We start from the raw sequence: 19,425 nt of genomic DNA, 5'->3' as shown, positions 1-19,425 counted from the left end.
AGCCACTAGAGGTGCCAGACAGACCTGCTGCTCTGTCCAAGGATGAAAGACAAAATCAAGAACTGGAGAAGAAAGCAGGGGTGCCTGGGTGGCTCAGTGGGTTAAAGCCTCTGCCTTCGGCTCAGGTCATGGTCCCAGGGTCCTGGGATTGAGCCCCGCATCGGGCTCTCTGCTCAGCAGGGAACCTGCTTCCTCTTATCTCTCTCTCTCTGCCTGCCTCTATGTTTACTTGTAATCTCTGTCTGTCAAATAAAATAAATAAAAATCTTAAAAAAAAAAAAAAAGAACTTGAGAGGAAAGCTATAAGCTATAAAAATGAACCATATGTAAATTCTAGAGCTGAAAAAATACAAAAACCAATTATTAAGAATGCAAGAGATAGTTTTAACAGATTAGACAAAACTCAAGAGACTTGCTACAACGGAAGACAGGTCCAAGTAAAAAATATCCAGAATGAGGCATGGAAAGTAAGACAGCTGGAAAATACCAAGGAAATGGGCAGAAATCACATCTGAAGATGTTAAGGCCAAATATATTCCAAAACTGAGGAAAGACATCAAGCCACAGACTGAAGAATGACTCCAAAGAAACACAATCAGTTATACACATCACCAAACACTTAAGAATGAGTCACCAGCAGAACAGCACAAAGGAAACGTTAAAGGTTATCTTCAGACAACAAGATCATTCCAGATACAAGCTCCAGGACGCAGGGCAGGATGAAAAGCAACCCAAGAGAAGCAACTGTGGGTCAAAGAACACTGACCCTATGTAATAACATCTCCTTGAATTTAAAACAACAGAATACACAGCAACAGGATTTAAGTCAAGATGAGAGTAAAACATACTTTGAGAATTTTGCACCATCCAAAAAGAGTGAAGGTACTAGACATTAGACTTTTGTAAATCTACTACTTGCTGCAAAGGTTAGGATAACCACTAAGAAAAAAGCAAAAGATTGTAGATTCCAACAGAGTAAGGAAATGGAATGATTAAAAAAATTACCCAAAAGATTCTAAAAGAGGAGAGGACGAGAAACCTACCACAATAGGTGGTAAAGGATTACACCCAAGTATACGGTCACAAAACAGCAGGAAGGATAGAAAACCAAACCATAAATGCAAAGACAAAGACTAAAAACAAAAGAATAGAAAAGATACGCAGGGCAACTGCTAACCAAAAGAACCTACAGACGTTACACTAGTATCACACAAAGGAAACTTAAGGTAATACCAGACGTAAACACAGTAAAAATTATAAATGACACTTGAAAATGAAAATTTTGATTTACCAGGAAAGTGTAACAATTTTAAGGCACCTTACAATATAGCCTCAAAACAAATAACAGAAAATTCCACAATTATTATGTAAAACTTCAAAACATCCTTCTTTTGAACGAAGCAGACAGTAAAATACGGTGATAGACGATCTGAACACAATTAACCTGACCTCATGGGAAGTTATAAAACACTGCACCCAACATTTTAAGAAGACACCTTCTTTTTTTAAAGTATGCACAGAAGCATTTTTCAAATAAATTGATCTATAAAACCAAATCATAATACATTTCAAAGGATCAAAAGCCAATCTTAATGAATTTCCAAAGGACCATATGGACTTTGTGTTCTCTCACCATAATGCAATGTTGCTAGTAATCCATACAAAAAAGATAATGAGAATCTCCATGTGTTTGGTAATTAATTCCTTCTAAATACTTACGCGGTCAAAGGAGAAATCTTAATAGTAATCAGAGCATATATTTTACATGAATGGTGTTGAAAATAGAGCTTGTGGAATGAAGCTAAAAAAATGTTTACAAAAAAAAAATAGTGTTAAATACACATTTTAGAAAAAAGTCTAAAACTTAATTAGATAAGCACATCAGAAGTTATAAGAAGAACAAATAATCCAAAGAAGGAAAAAAATGCAGAAATTATCAAAATAGGAAAGAATCACTCAGTATACTAAAGGATCCTATGTTAATTTTTATAGAACAAAAATGATAAACTCTTTGTAGTATGGATTAAAAAAAGAAAACAGAAGACATCAGGAATAAAAGAGCATTTTGAAATCTTATAGAACATTAAAAGAATATAATCAAAAAACTATATGCAAAAATTTTGAAAATTTTAGATGAGACAAATTTCTAGAAAGATATGCTACTAAAATTGACAAAAGAAGAAGTAAATCTGAAACTGAGATCCCAATTTAAAATTTTTCTTCAAAGACAATGATCGGCCCAGATGGTTTTACCTGTGGTTCTACAAAACATGTAAGGAAAAAATAATGTAATTCTTACTTCACCTCTTCCAGAGAACCAGAAAATGAGCAAATATTCTTCAAATGTTTTATGAGGCAGGCATACCCTTGATACCAAGGCCTAACAAAGACATTACAAAAAACTCACATCACTCATCAACATATATGCAGAAGAAACCCTAAACAAAATACTAGCAAACCAAATATATAAAAGTAATAAATTACTGTAAAAATTGTACCATTAACCACATTAACAGAAAATAGACAAGTCCTATGATCATCTAATAAAAATAGAAAAAGCATTGATAAAATTCAACAATCTGCTGCTGAGAAAAACTTTTAACGAATTAGGAATAGAATGGAACATCCTTAGTTTTTAACTTATTTATTTAAAAAATAAATAACCCCCCCCCAAAACCTAGAACACACAATGTACTTAGTACACACAATGTACTTAGTGGTACAGTGGGGGAATTCCCACCGTCACAAACAAACTAGATGCAGTTAAGCACAACAAAATAAGTAAAAGGCCTAAGGATCAGAAAGCAAAAAACCAAATTTGTAGACAGTATGATTCCATACGATGAAAATCCAAAAGCTGTAAGTGACTAGTCAGAATCAGTGAGTTTAGGGCACCTGCGTGGCTCCATCGGTTAAGAGGCGGACTTTGGCTCAGGTCCTGCATCGGGCTCCCCACTCAGTGGCGAGTGCACTTCCTCTCCCGCTGCGCCCCGCCAATGCTCTCTCTCAAATAAATAAAAATCTTTTAAGAAAACAAAATCACTGAGTTTAGCAAGGTTGACACATATAAAGTCAAATAGAAAAATGAATTGCAGGGACACGTGGGTGGCTCAGGCAGTTAAGTGTCTGTCTTCGGCTCAGGTCATGATCCCGGGCTTCTGGGACTGAGTCCCACACTGGTCTCCTTGCTCAGCAAGGCGCCTGCTTCTCCCCGTCTGCCCCTTCCCTGCTTGTGCTCTCACACGCCGTCTCTGACAAATAAATAAAGCCAACACTATAGTCACCAAAATGACTTAAAATTACAAGACCCACAAGCAAGTGGTAGAGAGGATGAGGAGCAATGGGAGCGACTCTAGCCAGTCGCAGGGAATAGAAGCAGGCAACTGTTTCGCAATGTCTCCTCGAGTCAATATGCTCCTATCTTTGGCCCAAAAATTCCACTCCTAGGAATATCTCCAAGAGAAATGTGTGACATGTTCAGCAAGGTATCTGCGTAAGAATGTTTACAGCAGCTTTATTCGTAACAGCCCGAAACAGGGAACAACCCAAATGTCCATCAACAGTAAATGGATAAATTGTGGTACATCTGTTCAATGGACTGCTGTAAAACAATGCATGTATGGAAATGCATGCAATAATGTGACAATCTCAAACAGTATAGAGTTTTTTCTTCTTAAAAAAAACAACAGATTCTGGGGCACTTGGGTGGCCCAGTGGGTTAAGCCTCTGCCTTCGGCTCAGGTCATGATCTCAGGGTCCAGGAATGGAGCCCCGCATCCGGCTCTCTGCTCAGCAGAAAGCCTGCTTCCCTCTCTCTCTCTGCCTGCCTCTCTGCCTACTTGTGATCTCTGTATGCCAAATAATAAAACCTTAAAAAAAAATGGATTCCATATATATAGTTCAAAACCAAAACAAACCAAACTGTAAGAATATAAACCAACAGGGGCGCCTGGGTGGGTCAGTGGATTAAGCCTCTGCCTTTGGCTCAGGTCATGATCTCAGGGTTCTGGGATCAAGCCCCACGTCGGGCTGTCTGCTCGGCAGGGAGCCTGCTTCCCTCTCCATCTCTGCCTGCTGCTCTGCCTATTTGTGATCTCTCTTTCTCTGTCAATCAATAAATAAAATCTTTAAAAATATATATATATATATATATATATAAACCAACAAAATAGTTAATGTGGGGGGAGAAAGAAAGAGGAGTAAGTGACAGGGAAACAACAGGGATTGTGTCTGGCTGCCAGGGTTCCACATCCAGACCTAACTGGTAATTCCATCAAAAGTCTGCTTTGTGACAAATTGGGCTGTACATTTTTTTCTGTGCACTTTTCTGTCTGTGCTATATCTCACAATACAAATGGTTGAGAATAGGGGTGCCTGGGTGGCTCAGTCATTAAGTGTCTGCCTTCGGCTCAGGTCATGATCCCAGGGTCCTGGATGGAGCCCCACATCGGGCTCCCTGCTCAGTGGGAAGCCTGCTTCTCCCTTCCACTCTCCCTGCTTGTGTTCCCTCTCTTTTCAAATAAATAAAATTAAAAAACAAAAACAAAAACAAAAGTGGTTGAAATTAGAAGCTTAGAAAATTAAAATAAAATTCCAAATACTGATTAATATATAGTGTTTTGGGGGGCATGGGGGAAAAGGGCCCTCAACTTTGCAAGAAGGAACATAAAATTGGCAAAATCTTTTTGAAAGGGTAAAACTGACAGAATCTATCAGTCAATTCAGCAATTTCATTTCCTGTAATCTACCTTCAGATATGCCTAGGTGCACTAGAATTGGGAGTACAAAATTGTCAACATTATTTTTAACAGTAACAAATTAAAAACAACACCCAAAGAAATGACCATGATATGCCCATACTAAAGAGAATGACACTTTCAGGGGGTATGGAGGACTTCCAAGGGCCCTACTACAAAACAACTAAATCCCTGTTAACATATCTTTCAGTGCACTGTGGGGCTTGTAGGAGGTAAGAGAAACACTCACTCAATCCCTTCTTCTTAGCAGTCACCCTAAAAGAGCCAAACTAGGGTTTTGAGCAAGAAGCAAATGAGAAGGCTGAGCTGTTCTACAGGCAGCTATCAGTGGAAGCACTGTTTCCAGAAAAAAGCCACAGAGTACACGGGTCCAAACTGAGATTTCTCCCTTAAGCCAAGAATCTTCTCTGGAGGAAGGCATCCCCCATTTAGGTCCCCAGGAGTCCCACAAACTAAAGAGCAAACATACGAGCTCAAAATCAACTGTTAAAAACGTAAGCAGACAACACAGCACTGATGAATCACCCAAATTAACAAGGAATTTTTTTTTACCTCTAAGGTGCTATGTATCTGATATCAGATAAAGAATATAAAATAACTTCACTAATTGTTTAAAGAATAAAAGATGACATTTAAAATTGGGCCAACAACAAGGAACTATCAAAAGTACCAAGCAGTGGGGGCGCCTGGGTGGCTCAGTGGGTTAAGCCGCTGCCTTCAGCTCAGGTCATGATCTCAGGGTCCTGGGATGAGTCCCACATCGGGCTCTCTGCTCAGCAGGGAGCCTGCTTCCCTCTACCTCTCTCTCTACCTGCCTCTCTGTCTACTTGTGATCTCTGTCAAATAAATAAATAAAATCTTAAAAAAAAAAAAAGTACCAAGCAGATGTGGAAATGAACCAAACAGAACTTTGATAAATTAAAAAAATATATGACTACTGAAACAGAAAACTCAATGAACAAATAAATTAGCAGATTAGACACAGGTAAAGAAAGAATCTATGAATTGAAGGGAAAAGTGAAGAAACACCCAGAATGTAGTATAAAGAGATAAAAAATAGGGAAGTACAGTTACAACATAAGGAAGATAAAAAGAGGTTTGATCTATATCTAATTCAAGTCTCAGAAGAAGAGAACAGGATAATGGAAAGAAAATATGTGAAGAAAAAAATGGCTGAGAATTTTCCAGAACTAATGGAAGAGATAAATCCACCAATAGAGGAAGCATGGCACATGTACATGAAATTGGATAAACAGAAAGTACACACCTAATCACAATACCCATAACAACACAGAAAGGAGCTCTTTAAAAAGCAGGCATGGAAAAACTCTCCTCCTGAGAAAGGGCACTTAGAGAAGACCTCTCAGCAGCCACATCCAGTCAGATCATGTTACACTGAATGGGCTAATGCTAGGAGAGAAACACTGAACCCCTGACTTGTGCACAGAAAAGATTACCTTTCAATAGTGTGGGGAAATATAAACATATACTGATAAATAGGATGTAGAATTTTCCATAACTTCCACTTTCAGTTACCAATTCTAAAGAGTTTACTTGAAGAAGAGGAAAACTATAAACAACTGCAGGCCCATAAATTAGACAACTTAGATGAAATAGACAAACTCCTAAAAAGACACAAACTATCAAACTGACTCAAGAAGAAACAGTATCATCGGACCTGTAACAAAGAAACTGAACTGAGCATCAAAACACTAACCACCTACAAAGAAAAGGCTAAGATGGCTTCACTACTGAAATGTATCAAATATTTTAAAAATAGTATCAATCCTTCTCAAAACCCTCCAAGAAATACAAGGCTGGACCATTCCCAGCCACTTGATAATGCCAGTATTATCTGATACCAAAATCAGAAAAGACATCATAAAAAATGCAAAATTAGAGACCAGTATCTCTTTTTTTTTTTAAGATTTTATTTATTTATTTGACAGAGATTAAAGGCAGGCAGAGAGAGAGAGGAGGAAGCAGGCTCCCTGCTGAGCAGAGAGCCCGATGCGGGACTCGATCCCAGGACCCTGAGATCATGACCTGAGCTGAAGGCAGCGGCTTAACCCACTGAGCCACCCAGGCGCCCCCAGTATCTCTTTTGAATATGAACACAATAATCCTCAACAATATCACAGCAAACTGAATCTAGCAACATGTACGAAGGATCATATGCCATGACCAAGTACCATTTATACCTGGAATCTGAGGCTGGTTTTAACATCCAAAAACAAATGAATGTGATATTCCATATCTACAAAATAAAATTTTAAAAACCCCAAACATGAGCATCTTAATTGCAGCAGAAAACATTTGATAAACTCCAACATCCCTTCTTGATAAAAACACTCAACAAATTAGGGAAAGAAGCAACCTTCTTCAACCTGGTAAAGGGTATCTATGAAAAACCCAGAGCTAGCATCATACATAATGATGAAAGACTGAACACTGTCCCAACAAGACCAGGAAGAAATCAGGATTCTCTGTTCTTGCAACATCTATTCCACACTATAGTGAAAATTCTAGTGAGGGCAGCTATGCAAGAAAAAGAAAAGGCAACCGAATTGGAAAGGAAGAAAGCTATCTCTAATCACAGATGATCTTGCATAGGGAGAATTCTAAGAAATCTACTAAAAATCTGTTAGAATAAAGGAATTAAGCAAGGTAGCAAGTTACAACACCAATATACAAAAACAAATTTCTATATACTTGTGACAATCAATTGGAAAACAATTAAAAATACATTTAGAACATCAAAAACTATAAAGAACTTCTCAAACTCAACACACACAAAACAGATAATCATGTCAAAAAATGGGCAGAAGACCTGAACAGACACTTCTGCAAAGAAGACATACAAATGGCTAACAGACACATGAAAAAATGTTCACCATCACTAGTCATCAGGGAGATTCAAATCAAAACCACATTAAGATACCACCTTATACCAGTTAGAATAGCCAAAATTAATGAGACAATAAACAACGTGTGTTGGAGAGGATGTGGAGAAAGAGGAACCCTATTACACTGTTGGTGGGAATCCAAGTTGGTGCAGCCACTTTGGAAAACAGTGTGGAGCTTCCTCAAGAAATTAAAAATAGAGCTTCCCTATGACCCTGCAATTGCACTACTGGCTATTTACCCCAAAGATACAGATGTAGTTTAAAGAAGGGCCATCCCATCTACCCCAAGGTTCATAGCAGCAATGGCCACGGTCACCAAACTGTGGAAAGAACCAAGATGCCCTTCAACGGACGAATGGATAAGCAAGATGTGGTCCTTATACACTATGGAGTATGATGCCTCCATCCGAAAGGACGAATACCCAACTTTTGTAGCAACATGGATGAGACTGGAGGAGATTATGCTGAGTGAAATAAGTCAAGCAGAGAGAGTCAGTTATCATATGGTTTCACTTACTTGTGGAGCATAAGAAATAACACACAGAACATGGGGAGATGGAGAGGAGAAGGGAGGTGGGGAAAATTGGAGGGGGGAGACGAACCATGAGAGACTGTGGACTCTGAAAAACAATCTGAGGGTTTTGAAGGGGCAGGAAGTGGGAAATTGGGTGAGCCTGGTGGTGGGTGTTATGGAGGCGCGCATTGTATGGAGCACTGGGTGTGGTGCATAAGCAATGAATTCTGGAACACTGAGAAGAAATTTTTAAAAATTAAAAAAAAAAAAATCATACCACTTCCCTTAAAGACTATCATAGTAAGATGATTCACAACATACTAAAAACTTTTTTCAATTGAAAAAAAAAGACCATCAAAAACAATAAAACATTCAGGAATAAACTTAAGAGGTACAAAATGCACACACTGAAAACTACGAATGACTGTTAAAAGAAAACTGAAGATCTAAATAGATTGGAGGGGCGCCTGGGTGGCTCAGTGAAGCCTCATGAAGCCTCTGCCTTCAGCTCAGGTCATGATCCCAGGGTCCTGGGATCGAGCCCCGCATTGGGCTCTCTCTGCTCCACAGCAAGCCAGCTTCCCTTCATCTCTCTCTGCCTGCCTCTCTGCCTACTTGTGATCTCTGTCAAATAAATAATAAATTTTTATAAATAAATAAATAAGTAGGAACGCATCCCATGTTAATAAATTGAAAAGACTTACTATTGTAAAGATGGCTGTTCTAACTAAAGTAATCTACAGATTCACCACAATCCCTATCTCAAGCCCAGCTGGTTCTTTGTAGAAACTGGCAAACTGATTCTAAGATTTATATGGAATCACAAGGGGCTCCAAATAGCAAAAACAATCTTTAAAAAGAATAGCAAAGTTAGAAAATTACACTTCCCAATTTCAAAACTTACTAAAAACCAACAGTAATCAAGACAGGGTACTGGTGTAAGTATAAACATATACACCAAAGGAACACCACTGAGCATTCAGAAATAAACCCATACGTCTACTGCCACCTGATCTGAACAGGGGTGCCAAGACCATTCAGTGGAGTTTAAAAAGCAGTCTTTTCAACAAATGGTGCTGAGACAACTGACGTCCACAGCAAAGAATGAAGCTGCAACCCTACCCTCAAATCATATACAAAAATTAACTCAGAGTGGATCAAAGAACTAAGTGTAAGAGCCGTAAAACTCTTAGAAGAATACAAAATATTCATGAGTTTGGATTTAGCAATGGGTTCTTAGATATGACACCAAAAGCACATATACAAGAAAAAAATGGATAAATTAACCTCAGCAAAATAAAAAAAACATTTTCAGGGGCACCTGGGTGGCTCAGTCGGTTAAGCGTCTGCCTTCAGCTCAGATCATGATCCCAGGGTCCTGCGATCAAGCCCTGCGTCAGGCTCCCTGCTCCATGGAGAGCCCGCTTCTCCCTCTCCTGCCTGCCACTCGCCTGCCGCTCTGCCTACCTGTGCTCTCTCTCTCTGTCAAATAAATTAATTAAATCTTTTTAAAAAATCAAAAACATTTCTACATCAAAGGGCATTTCCAGAAAGTAAAAAGACAACGGAATTGAAGAAAACTACTTGCATACCATATCTGATAAGTCCCCACTTCCCATAATATACAGAATTCTTACAACTCAGCAAGACAAATTATATCATTTAAAGTGGGCATAGGGTCTGAGCAGACATTTCTCCAAAGGTATACAAATGGGCAACAAGCACACGAAAAAATGCTGTGTTTGTCACAACAAGATACCACTTTATACCCACCAGGATGACTAAAATCAAAATGATAAATAGTATCAGTGAAAATACAGAGAAGGGGCGCCTGGGTGGCTCAGTGGGTTAAAGCCTCTGCCTTCAGCTCAGGTCATGGTCTCAGGGTCCTGGGATCGAGCCCCGTGTCGGGCTCTCTGCTCAGTGGGGAGCCTGCTTCCCCGTCTCTCTCTCTCTGCCTGCCTCTCTGCCTACCTGTGATCTCTGTCAAATAAGTAAGTAAAATCTTAAAAACAAAACACAGAGAAGTTGGAACCCTCACACACTGCTGGTGGGAATGGAAAATGGGACAGCCGCTCTGGAACCGTCTGGCAGATTCTGATGAAATTAAACATAAGTTACCAATTGACCCAGCAGCTCCCCTCCTAGGTATATGCTCAAGAAAAGTAAAAACATGTGCACTCAATTAGTACACAAATAAATATTTACAGCGGCATTATTCGTAATAGCCCAAATGCCCACCTTTTAATAAATGGACAAAATGTCACGTATCTATAGAATGGGGTAGTCTTCAGCTCTAAAAGGAACGAGGTGTTCACACTGCTACGATGCGGATGGACCCTGAGAACGTGCTACGCGCAGGAAGCCAGTCGCATCGGACCAGGGGCAGGATGAGGCCGGCTGCACGCAGCGTCCGCAGGGGCCCCATCCCGAGCCGCCAGGAGCTGGGGCTGCTTCGGGCCGGAGGGTGCGGAGAAGGGGGAGGACAGTGAGGGGTGGGGTTTCTTTGAGGGGATGAAAATGCTCTGAAATTGGTGAAAAGACCCCGAGTTATACACTCTGCACAGGGCATTTGTATGGTCTGTAAGTTACAGCCCCAGAAACCCGCTACCGCAGTAAGGAAACCGGAAGGACCGGAGAGGCCAGAAGCCCGGGCCAGGCTACAGGGGAGCGACGCTGTGCACTGCGGCTCCGAGAGAACAGGCGAGGCAGGGCCAGGCGCCCGCGGCGGGAGCGGGGTGCGGCGGCGGGAGGACCCCGGCAGAGCCCGTTCCCTCCGCGAGCGTCCGTGCGGCGGCGAAGTCCCCGATTAGCAGAGACTAGGAACCAGTACAGGGCCCGAGGACGCGCGACTTCCAAACCAACAGAGCGGACGCGCCGGGGCGCCGGGAGGCTCTGGGCTGAGCGTCTGCCCCTGGCCCCGGCGATCCCGGGCTCCTGACCGAGCCCCGCGGCAGGCCGCGCTCAGCGGAGGCGGCTCGTCCCGTTCTGCGGCCTCCCTCCTCCGACCCACCTCGGCTCGCGCTCTCGCAAGCAAAGCTTAAAAAAAACGCTGACAGGGACGCCTGGGTGGCTCAGTTGGTTAAGCAGCTGCCTTCGGCTCAGGTCATGATCCCAGCGTCCTGGGATCGAGTCCCACATCGGGCTCCTTGCTCCACGGGGAGCCTGCTTCTCCCTCTGACTCTGCCTTCCACTCTGTCTGCCTGTGCTCGCTCGCGCTCTATCTCTGACAAATAAATAAATAAAATCTTTAAAAAAAAAAAAAAAAAAAAAAAAAAAAAAACCGCTGACAAGCGAAAGTAGGAAACTAGAGGCCAAGTCCAGGCGGCACCTGTGTCACCACCGCGCGGCTGCACTCCTTTGGTTTGTCCGTGGCTGCGCGATGCCCCCAGGGCGCGGAGCAGGTGTAACAGGCCCGCTGGCCTGCGAAGCCCCCGGCGGCTACCGTCCGGCCCTTTCCCAAACGAGCGTGGGCTCCGGCTGCGAATTCTGCACAACAGAGAGCGAGGGTCTCTCTGCGCTGCGGCTTCCTGAGCCTCGGGATGAAGGCCGCAGCCCCTCCTCTCCCGTATCGCCAGCGGCACAAAGCTCCACAAGTTCTCGCAAGGACTGTCCGCAGCCTCAGAACGTTCTCCCGCGCCCCACCTCCCCCTTCGCGGCCGCGCTCCGCACAGAGCCCCGCCGCACTCGGCCACACGGGCGCCGGCCCCCCGCGCGGTGACGGAGACCGAAGGTCTGGAAAGAGGCACGGCTGGGCGCGGGTGTGGCTGCTCGGGCAGGAGCACGATGGGCTCGCTGTCGCATCTTCCTTGGGACTGGCTGAGGTAACAGCAGGTTCACGTGCAGGTGTCAGAGATACTGCAGAGATCCTGAGGACCCTTGACCAGGCCTCCCTCGGTGACATTTTGCAAAAAAACTACACGGTGACCCAGACCACGCCACAATCGGATTCCAATCTGTGTGTGTGTGCGCGTGCACAAGTGTGGTCACACGTGTCGGTCCGCACATCGGCCACAGTGAGGGACAGAGCACGCCCACGACCACAAGGATGCCTTGTGTTGCCCTTTTGCGGCCACAGCCACCTTCCTTCCACCGCCTCCCCAAACCGCGGCCGCCATCAGCACGCTCACTCCAGCATCACACAAACAGTCCTAGTGTGTGACCTGGGCTGTCTCTGTCACTCCGCACAGTGCTCCGGAGACTCAGCCAGGTCATCTGTGGCCCAGCCCTGCCCCTGTGTGCAAGCCACCAGGCCACCTGCTGGTGGACACTGGGTTGTGTCCAGCGCTCAGGGCGTGTGAGCTCGAGCAATCCCTTTTCTGTGCCACCTGCCCGGGGTGAGAGGGCCGACGTGTAGGAGACGTGCAGGCTTAGTTCTGTGAGAAGCTGCCACTGCTTCCCCAGTGGTTTCCTGGTTTCCAGCTTTCCCCCAGCACAGGTGTGGGACCCCTTTCACGACACCGGCACCCAGCCCCGTCCCAGCAGCACCCCGGCCCTGGGCCAGTGTGGTGCGCAGCACAGCCATTCCGGGAGGGATAGTGATGGCCCAAGTCTCTTACCGCAAGACTATGTTTATGTATGAGGTTAAAAACTGAAGTTGAGAAGTAATCCATGTTTATCTGGTGGCAATTACGAAAAATAAGAGAAACGTATGAAAAAAATTCTGCTTCTCTTGAAAATGCAGGAGTGCCTGTCCCTAGTCCTAAATCAGCGCACCCAAGTCGTAGGCAACACGGGAGACTCTGGTGCAAAGACTCCACGTCTGGATCTCTCCAGTGAGTCCCTGACTCCCCACAGAGCAGGACCAGGCCTGGGGGAGCCTCCCACGCATGGCCACGGGTGGCTTCGGGCCCTTCCCGCGAGGGAAGGCTGCGGAGAGGGAAGTGCAGAGCGGCGGCCCTGGGTCCCGGCGCCCACACAACGGTGGGAGAGCGCTGGGTCCGGGTGAGCCGGAGCCTCGGGAGGAAGGGAGATCTAAGGCTCTGGGTCACCCCCTGTGTGGGTCACCTGAGGAAACAGCCATGTTTGTTTTTTTTTTACTCCTCAGTTTTTCTGCTTTAAGCCCCCGGGGCAGGTAATGAGAAACAACATGCCTTAGGAAAGCCCCAAGTTACTGTTAAGAGCCTAGAGAGCGCAAAGTGTTTCCAGAAAGGTCTGCCCACCTTCGTCAGTGCAAAGGCCACCGTCCCATCGTCCTCAGTGGAAAGATCAAGCAGCTTCTGATAAAACGCTTCATCATAAGGCCCGTCTATTTGCAATGTTTTTCTGAAAGAAAAAGCACAAAAAAGGATGGCAAAGCTGCCTGGAAACAGTTTCTCGAGTAACAATTTAACACTCACACATCTGCCTTAAACATCTCAAAGGTCCACCTCTTCCTAACACCAAGCTTCGTTCTGAAGCAGCAATTTTAGACCGGGGGGTGGGGGGTTGGGGGCTTGGGGGACCCATCCCAGTCAACCTGGCCACAAGTCTGGCCGGCGGTGGAGCAGCACTGCCCCCTGCAGGCTCAGCTGACACAGGACAGGGGACCGCAGGCCCGTGGCGGCTGGACGGGTGGTCCTCCTGCTGGGGCGGCCCCTTCCCCATCCCCGTCTTGCCCTCAGGAATGCTCAGGGCCCACTCAGCCTAGTAAGAGCAGGGGAGCCGAGGGCCTGGGCCTCACCTCTCCTCAGGAAACTCCTCCAGGTACCGTTCGACCCGCCGGTACAAAGGGTAGAGGCCTTCGATGTCCAGCAGGTCCAACATCTGCACCTGGAGGGTTTTGTACAGAAGACAGCCCTTCGGTAACCCCGAGCACTCCGGGCTGTTTTTTCCTACCAAGAACATCGGGAAAACAAGAGGTTTACTGTCAAGGACTGAAGGGAGCCTGGGCACGGGCCACACCCTGCCTCACGGAGCTGCTGGGGCACAGGGCCAGGCGCCAAAGAGACAGGCAGGGGACCTGTGTGTCGCTCTGTGCTGCTCCCTCTCGAAGGCTTTCAGCTCGTCACAGCAGCCCGGGCTTCAGTGCAGACGGCTCTTGGTCTGGATTAGCCAGACACAAAAATTGAAAATGCCCACACTGATGTCCCCAGATCTGTGAGACCGGGTCTGCAGAGCCCAGAGCCACAGCCCATGCTGACGGGTGGGTGGCCACACAGGACGGCAGTCACAGCCGCCGCTGATAAACCCACAGCACGGAGCCGTCACCACAGGGTCAGCATGGCACCAAGTCCGTTTCAGCTGCAAGCGTCACACACAGGTCCCGGATGTGCACCAGGTGCCACGTGGGCTGGGGAGACAGGGTCCCGGCCCATGTCTCCCCCGTGAAGGGGGCAGCCGTGTACGGTACAGACACTGACCTCTGACCCCCCACTGCAGGCTGGGGCCATTTGCTGAAATTACAGGCCACACAGTGAGATACCTACCTCCTGGTCAATAAAAATTCAAAAAATACAACTGCAGACACACAATTGGTCATTAGGCCAAAATACAAGATTACAAAGTAGCGTCTAGAGCGTGATTTGTCATTCTAGACTGCACGTCCCGTGGGTCATGCCTGTGTCAGCCTCTGTGTCCAGGGAAGCCCTGAAGAAAAGTCCCAGGAGCCAGGGGCGCCTCAGCATCGACCGGTGTCCTCCCAGACCCAGCGTGCCATCTACTTCGGAGCCCCAATAACGGGCATAATTCGACCACAATTAAATGATCGAGTGTCGCTTTTTTAAGAAAGTCACAGGGGCACCTGGGTGGCTCATTCAGTTAAGCGTCTGCCTTCGGCTCAGGTCATGATCCCAGGGTTCTGGGATGGAGTCCCACATCGGGCTCTCTGCTCGGGGAGCCTGCTTCTCCCTCTCCCTCCGCCTCTGCTCCTCCACCTGCTCATGTGCACACTCTTTCTCTCAAATAAATAAATAAAATCTTGGGGAATCTGGGTGGCTCAGTGGGTTAAGCCTCTACCTTCGGCTCAGGTCATGGACTCAGGGTCCTGGGATCAAGCCCTGCATGGGGCTCTCTGCTCAGCAGGGAGCCTGCTTCCCCCTCTCTCTGCCTGCCTCTCTGCCTACTTGTGATCCCTGTCTGTGTCAAATAAATAAATAAAATCTTTAAAAAAAAAAAAAAAAGAAGAAGAAGAAGAAAAAGCAAGCCACAAAATTCATTTGTGTTAAGAAAAATCTGGCAGGAGGGGCAGTCCACGGGACGGGCCGTGCCCGGGGAGCTGCTCGGCACACACGGCAGCGTGAGAAGCCGCAGGGCCGTGGTCCCCGGCACCACCCCTGCAGCAGCCACGAGGGACCACAAGGCCTTCAGCCCGAAGCACAAACGATCTGAGTCTTCCTGGTCAGCCCCTGAAGGAAGCTCCCGGCGACAGCGCCACAGGGCACAGGCCTGTGCATGGCGTGGAGCCCGCCAGCAGATGGCCCAGGGACAAACGAGGAGGCTGGGAACGTGCAGGGCAAACCCCAACCCACCGCCGCTGGGCTGCCTCGAGGCCGAGACGCCCACGGAGTCACAGCAGCCCACTGGCAAGTGGGAGGTGCAGGGCCGCAGAGGGCCCAGAGCTGTGGGACTCCGGCCCTCCGAGCCCCGGCTCTCCACCCGCCGGGGAAAGCCTGCCCCACAGGGCGGCCGTGCCGACGAGCCGCGGTCGCAGGAAACTCCAGGCAGCTACAGAGGACGCACAGAGCCGGCGGTTTAGGGCAAACCCTACAGCCCGGCTGAAGGATGAGGCCGGGAGTCTCGCCGGCAGGGCTGGGAGGCAGGGCGAGCCCCAGGCCGCTCCCGCAAGAGCTCCGTGAGGCCAGGCAGGCCCCGGGCACCCCCGCCCCGCTCTGCCCGCCCCCGCGCCCCGGCGCGGCCTACCTTGGCGGCGCAGGCTCCTGCCGAAGGGGCTGGCTTCGCAGACACGAGGGCCCCGCGGCGCAGGCCCCCGCCTCAGGGCACCCGCCCGGCCCTTGTCCGAGCCGCTCAGCAGCACCCGCGTGATGACCCGCACCAGCTCCCGGATCACGGCCCTGGTGCAGTGGGGCCCGCCGGCCAGGCCGTTGGAAGGGAAGAAGAAGGGCTTCAGGTGGTGCGCGAGCTCGGTCCAGTCCGCCGCGGGGCTGCGGGCGTCCGCGCAGCCATAGATCAGCTCCCCGTTCTGCGGGCGGGGGACACACGGGGACACGTCAACTCCACGGGGGCGGTGGGCAGGACACCTTCGTCTCTGCCCGCAGGGCACGCAAAGGGACCCGACAGCCTACATTTGTGCCGTCTGGGCCCAGCACACCATGGCCCCTCCGGGGGAACCCGTCACGCACTGTGTCGCTGGCCAAGACGCAAATCCAAGAACGTGGAACAGAACGAATGTTCTCAGAAACCAAAGACTGGTCCCGGCCTAAAATACGAAGCCTCAGGAGAACACGCACCACACTGAGCCTCAGGCAAACACAGCCCAAAGCCCCAAAGACACCCCCCCCCCCAGCCTGTAACCGGAGAAGCCACGGGACACCTGTGCTCCTGAGGACACAGTGTCAGTCTGACCCCAAGCAGACAAACTTCTTGGTCAGTGTGGATGTCCGTTGGACACCCGCACCTCGAGGACTTCTGTCCTCCCCAATGGGCCGGGCCATACTTCCTGCCAGGGCAGGTGAGGCTGCCCGCGTCACCAGCACGGACCATATCGTCCCCAAGGCCATCCTGCCTTTCGAAACCAAGTCTGGCAAAGACACTTCCATGCCACCAGCATTCCCAGAGCTGCAAGCAGGGCTGCCCAGTGCACTGACCCTGTGACCCCTGAGGGACCCCGCTCCCCACACGCATGAGCAGCAGCCAACCATGGCAAAGTGACCAACTCCTTGTCCCCTGACTCCCTCATCTGAGAAATGGTGTGGTTAGCAGCCTCCAGCCAGTCCCCAGTGGTCCCCACACTCACACCGTGTAGCCTCTCCCCATGGCGGAGTGGGAACCAACACCCCAGTCGTGGCAAGACCATGTTATAAAAGATGCTACAACCTCTCTCTCAAGCCGCTCTTCTCAAGCCACAATGCCTCGCTGAGCAGCCCCCGGGGCACCCACCACTACCTCCTGCCCAAGCCAGGAACCAAGGTGTCCTGCCCACACCATTAAGGACACCATCCGGGAGCCGAGACTCACGCCCTAGCCAAACTGTCAGAGAGGACACAGCCTCAAGGGGCACCCAGAGCCAGCGCCAACTAAGCTGCTCAATTCCAGACCACAGAAACCGTGAGGGCCGGCGGCGCACAAGGAGGACAGTCACTGCCGTCCCCAGGTGGCACCTGGGCATCAATTCAGTCCATGACGTGTGGACTGGGCATTCGTCCCTCATCCGGGCCCTGGGATGCAGGAGTGCGCATGATGCCTCCCGGGGGGTCTCCTGTCACATGTCGGAGCAGGAGGCACACAACTGAGGTCACTGCTGACCACGGGAGCCAGGGAAGCCATCCCGAGAAAAGTGACCCCGAGATGGGTCTAACAGCAGGAAGAAGGTGTGCCAGGCAAAGGGCCCGCGGGAGCTCCTGGTAGGGAAGGAAACCAAGGCGAAGTGCTGAGCTAAACCAGGCACTGGGGGCTGCCACCAAGAGAGGGGCCAGGGCTGGGACTGTGGTCCAGTGCAGGAGCTGCCATGGCCCATGAAGGCTCCCCCTCCAGGCCTGGGAGCTGCTGAGTGAGCAGAATCCTCTTCTCCCCAGGGTCCAAACTCCACGCAAGGACAGATGACTGTGACATCAGTGGAGTGCCAGCATCCCCGGCTCCATGACAAGGCGCCATGTCCCCCGCGTCTCACAAGTGTCCAGGTTGGATTGACAGGGCCACAGCTTTGGGGTCCGTGCAGAGCCCTCAGGCACACAGGGAAGGAGCTCCCAGAGCGGGCAGTGGTGGTACCGGCCGAGGCCAGGAAACAGCTCACACCTGACCCTGAAAACCAAAGCCTGGCTCCAGAGCGACGACAGAATGTCCAGAATGCGCAGTGTCACTCCGGCGAGTGTTCTGAAAAGCCATCCCGTGTCACTTCTCTCAATCCCGGCCCCAGGGCACGCCCGGTCAGCAAAGGATCCGCCGGGAAAACCACCCACCCTACTAAAGTTTCCACATCCATCCCCAGAGGAGAGAGAATCGTCTTCGGGATGGAAGTGGAAGATCTCTTCTGTCTTTGTAACGATTAAAAATAAAAACTGCCGTGAAAGAGGCCCTTCCTCTAGCTCTGGGAAGCGGGAGGCAGATGGGCTCAAGCCCATTCACTCCAACCAAACTTCTGAGCCAGATCGGGGAAACCAAGTCAAGAAGAGCCTCCCTGCCCACAGTCCCCGGCTTGGTCTGAGGGGCCTCCGTGGGCAGAGCAGCGCCATCCACCCGGAGCAGGACACAGAGGGCACAAGGCCGTGCGGACAGAAAAGCCCCCCTTCTCCACACAGACACAGCGCTCGTGAGCCCAGACCGGGCCACAGAGCCACACAAACCGCTTACTGGGGATGCAGCCGGGGCAAGGGGCAGTGTCCACGCAGAGGAGAAAGGAAATGGCCGGAGGCCCTGAGCGGACACGTTTCCGACACAGGCCGCACCAAAAGCCTGTCCGCACGCGGCCAGGAGCCAGAGCCGCTGAGATTTCATTCACTGACAAGATCAGGGAATTACACGTTCCCTAAATCACCCGCAAACCAAGGCCTAGGTGTGGCCGCTCTCTCGGAGGTGCACAGAGGGACACAGCCTGATGGACTCGGGGCCATCCTGTCCCAGGACCAGAGCTGGGCTGTGTGCATCCAGGGAGCCAAAGCCGCCTGGTGGTCCAGGAGCTAACGTCCCACACTCCAGGGGTCACAGGATGCCACGCCTGTAGGACGAGGCTTGAAGACCAAAGCACTTTGCACCAAGGCAGCCCCAGCCCAGGTGCCCGCATCTACCAGGACTAAAGCGCCACCGGCTGGCCCACCCCAGTGTGGACACCCACTGCCTTCTGCTGAAACACCACGGAAGAGAGGCCACGCTCACCTTAAATATCTTTAAGTTGTTCTGAGCTTCCTGTAACAGGCTCTTCAAGGCAAAGTGCATTCTCTGCTTATTTCTAAAAAGAAAGACACTATGGATAGAATTACAAGAAGCCTTTGCTTTCACCTGCCTGTGGCTCAGGGGACCAGATGCAGGGGACACGCCTATATGGGTTGCTTGGAGGCTTCATTCAGGCTCTGGGGGCTAAGGAGCCACATGCCCCCAGGCCTTCTCAGGGAGGCCCCCCCATCACTGCCCCAACGCCCCTCTGCTCCCCAGCTGC

General features: G+C 49.1%; 1 protein-coding gene across 10 annotated transcripts in view; it reads right to left on the bottom strand.

The window, feature by feature from the left end:
• Positions 1–19,425, bottom strand: part of IPPK (inositol-pentakisphosphate 2-kinase) — a 46,289-nt gene that overhangs the window by 4,718 nt on the left and 22,146 nt on the right. For 7 of the 10 annotated variants that reach the window (XR_006601945.1, XM_013063347.2, XM_045064986.1 and 4 more), the window contains 4 exons: positions 19,146–19,218; positions 16,017–16,296; positions 13,840–13,990; positions 13,340–13,442 (listed from right to left, as the gene is read on the bottom strand). Coding sequence is in view for 7 of the 10 variants with exons in the window: in XM_013063347.2 (XP_012918801.1) it covers positions 13,340–13,442; positions 13,840–13,990; positions 16,017–16,296; positions 19,146–19,218 (607 nt within the window). In the remaining 3 variants the exon portion in view is untranslated. Of the gene's footprint in view, positions 1–201; positions 3,023–13,339; positions 13,443–13,839; positions 13,991–16,016; positions 16,297–19,145; positions 19,219–19,425 lie in introns of those variants that run through there. The other 3 variants (XR_001181806.2, XR_001181804.2, XM_013063349.2) reach the window with 3 other exon arrangements.

Source organism: Mustela putorius, unplaced genomic scaffold (assembly GCF_011764305.1).
Source record: "Mustela putorius furo isolate JIRA1106 unplaced genomic scaffold, ASM1176430v1.1 tig00003854_pilon_pilon_pilon, whole genome shotgun sequence".
NCBI lineage: Eukaryota > Metazoa > Chordata > Mammalia > Carnivora > Mustelidae > Mustela > Mustela putorius.
This window is presented reverse-complemented; position numbering and strand designations above follow the sequence as displayed.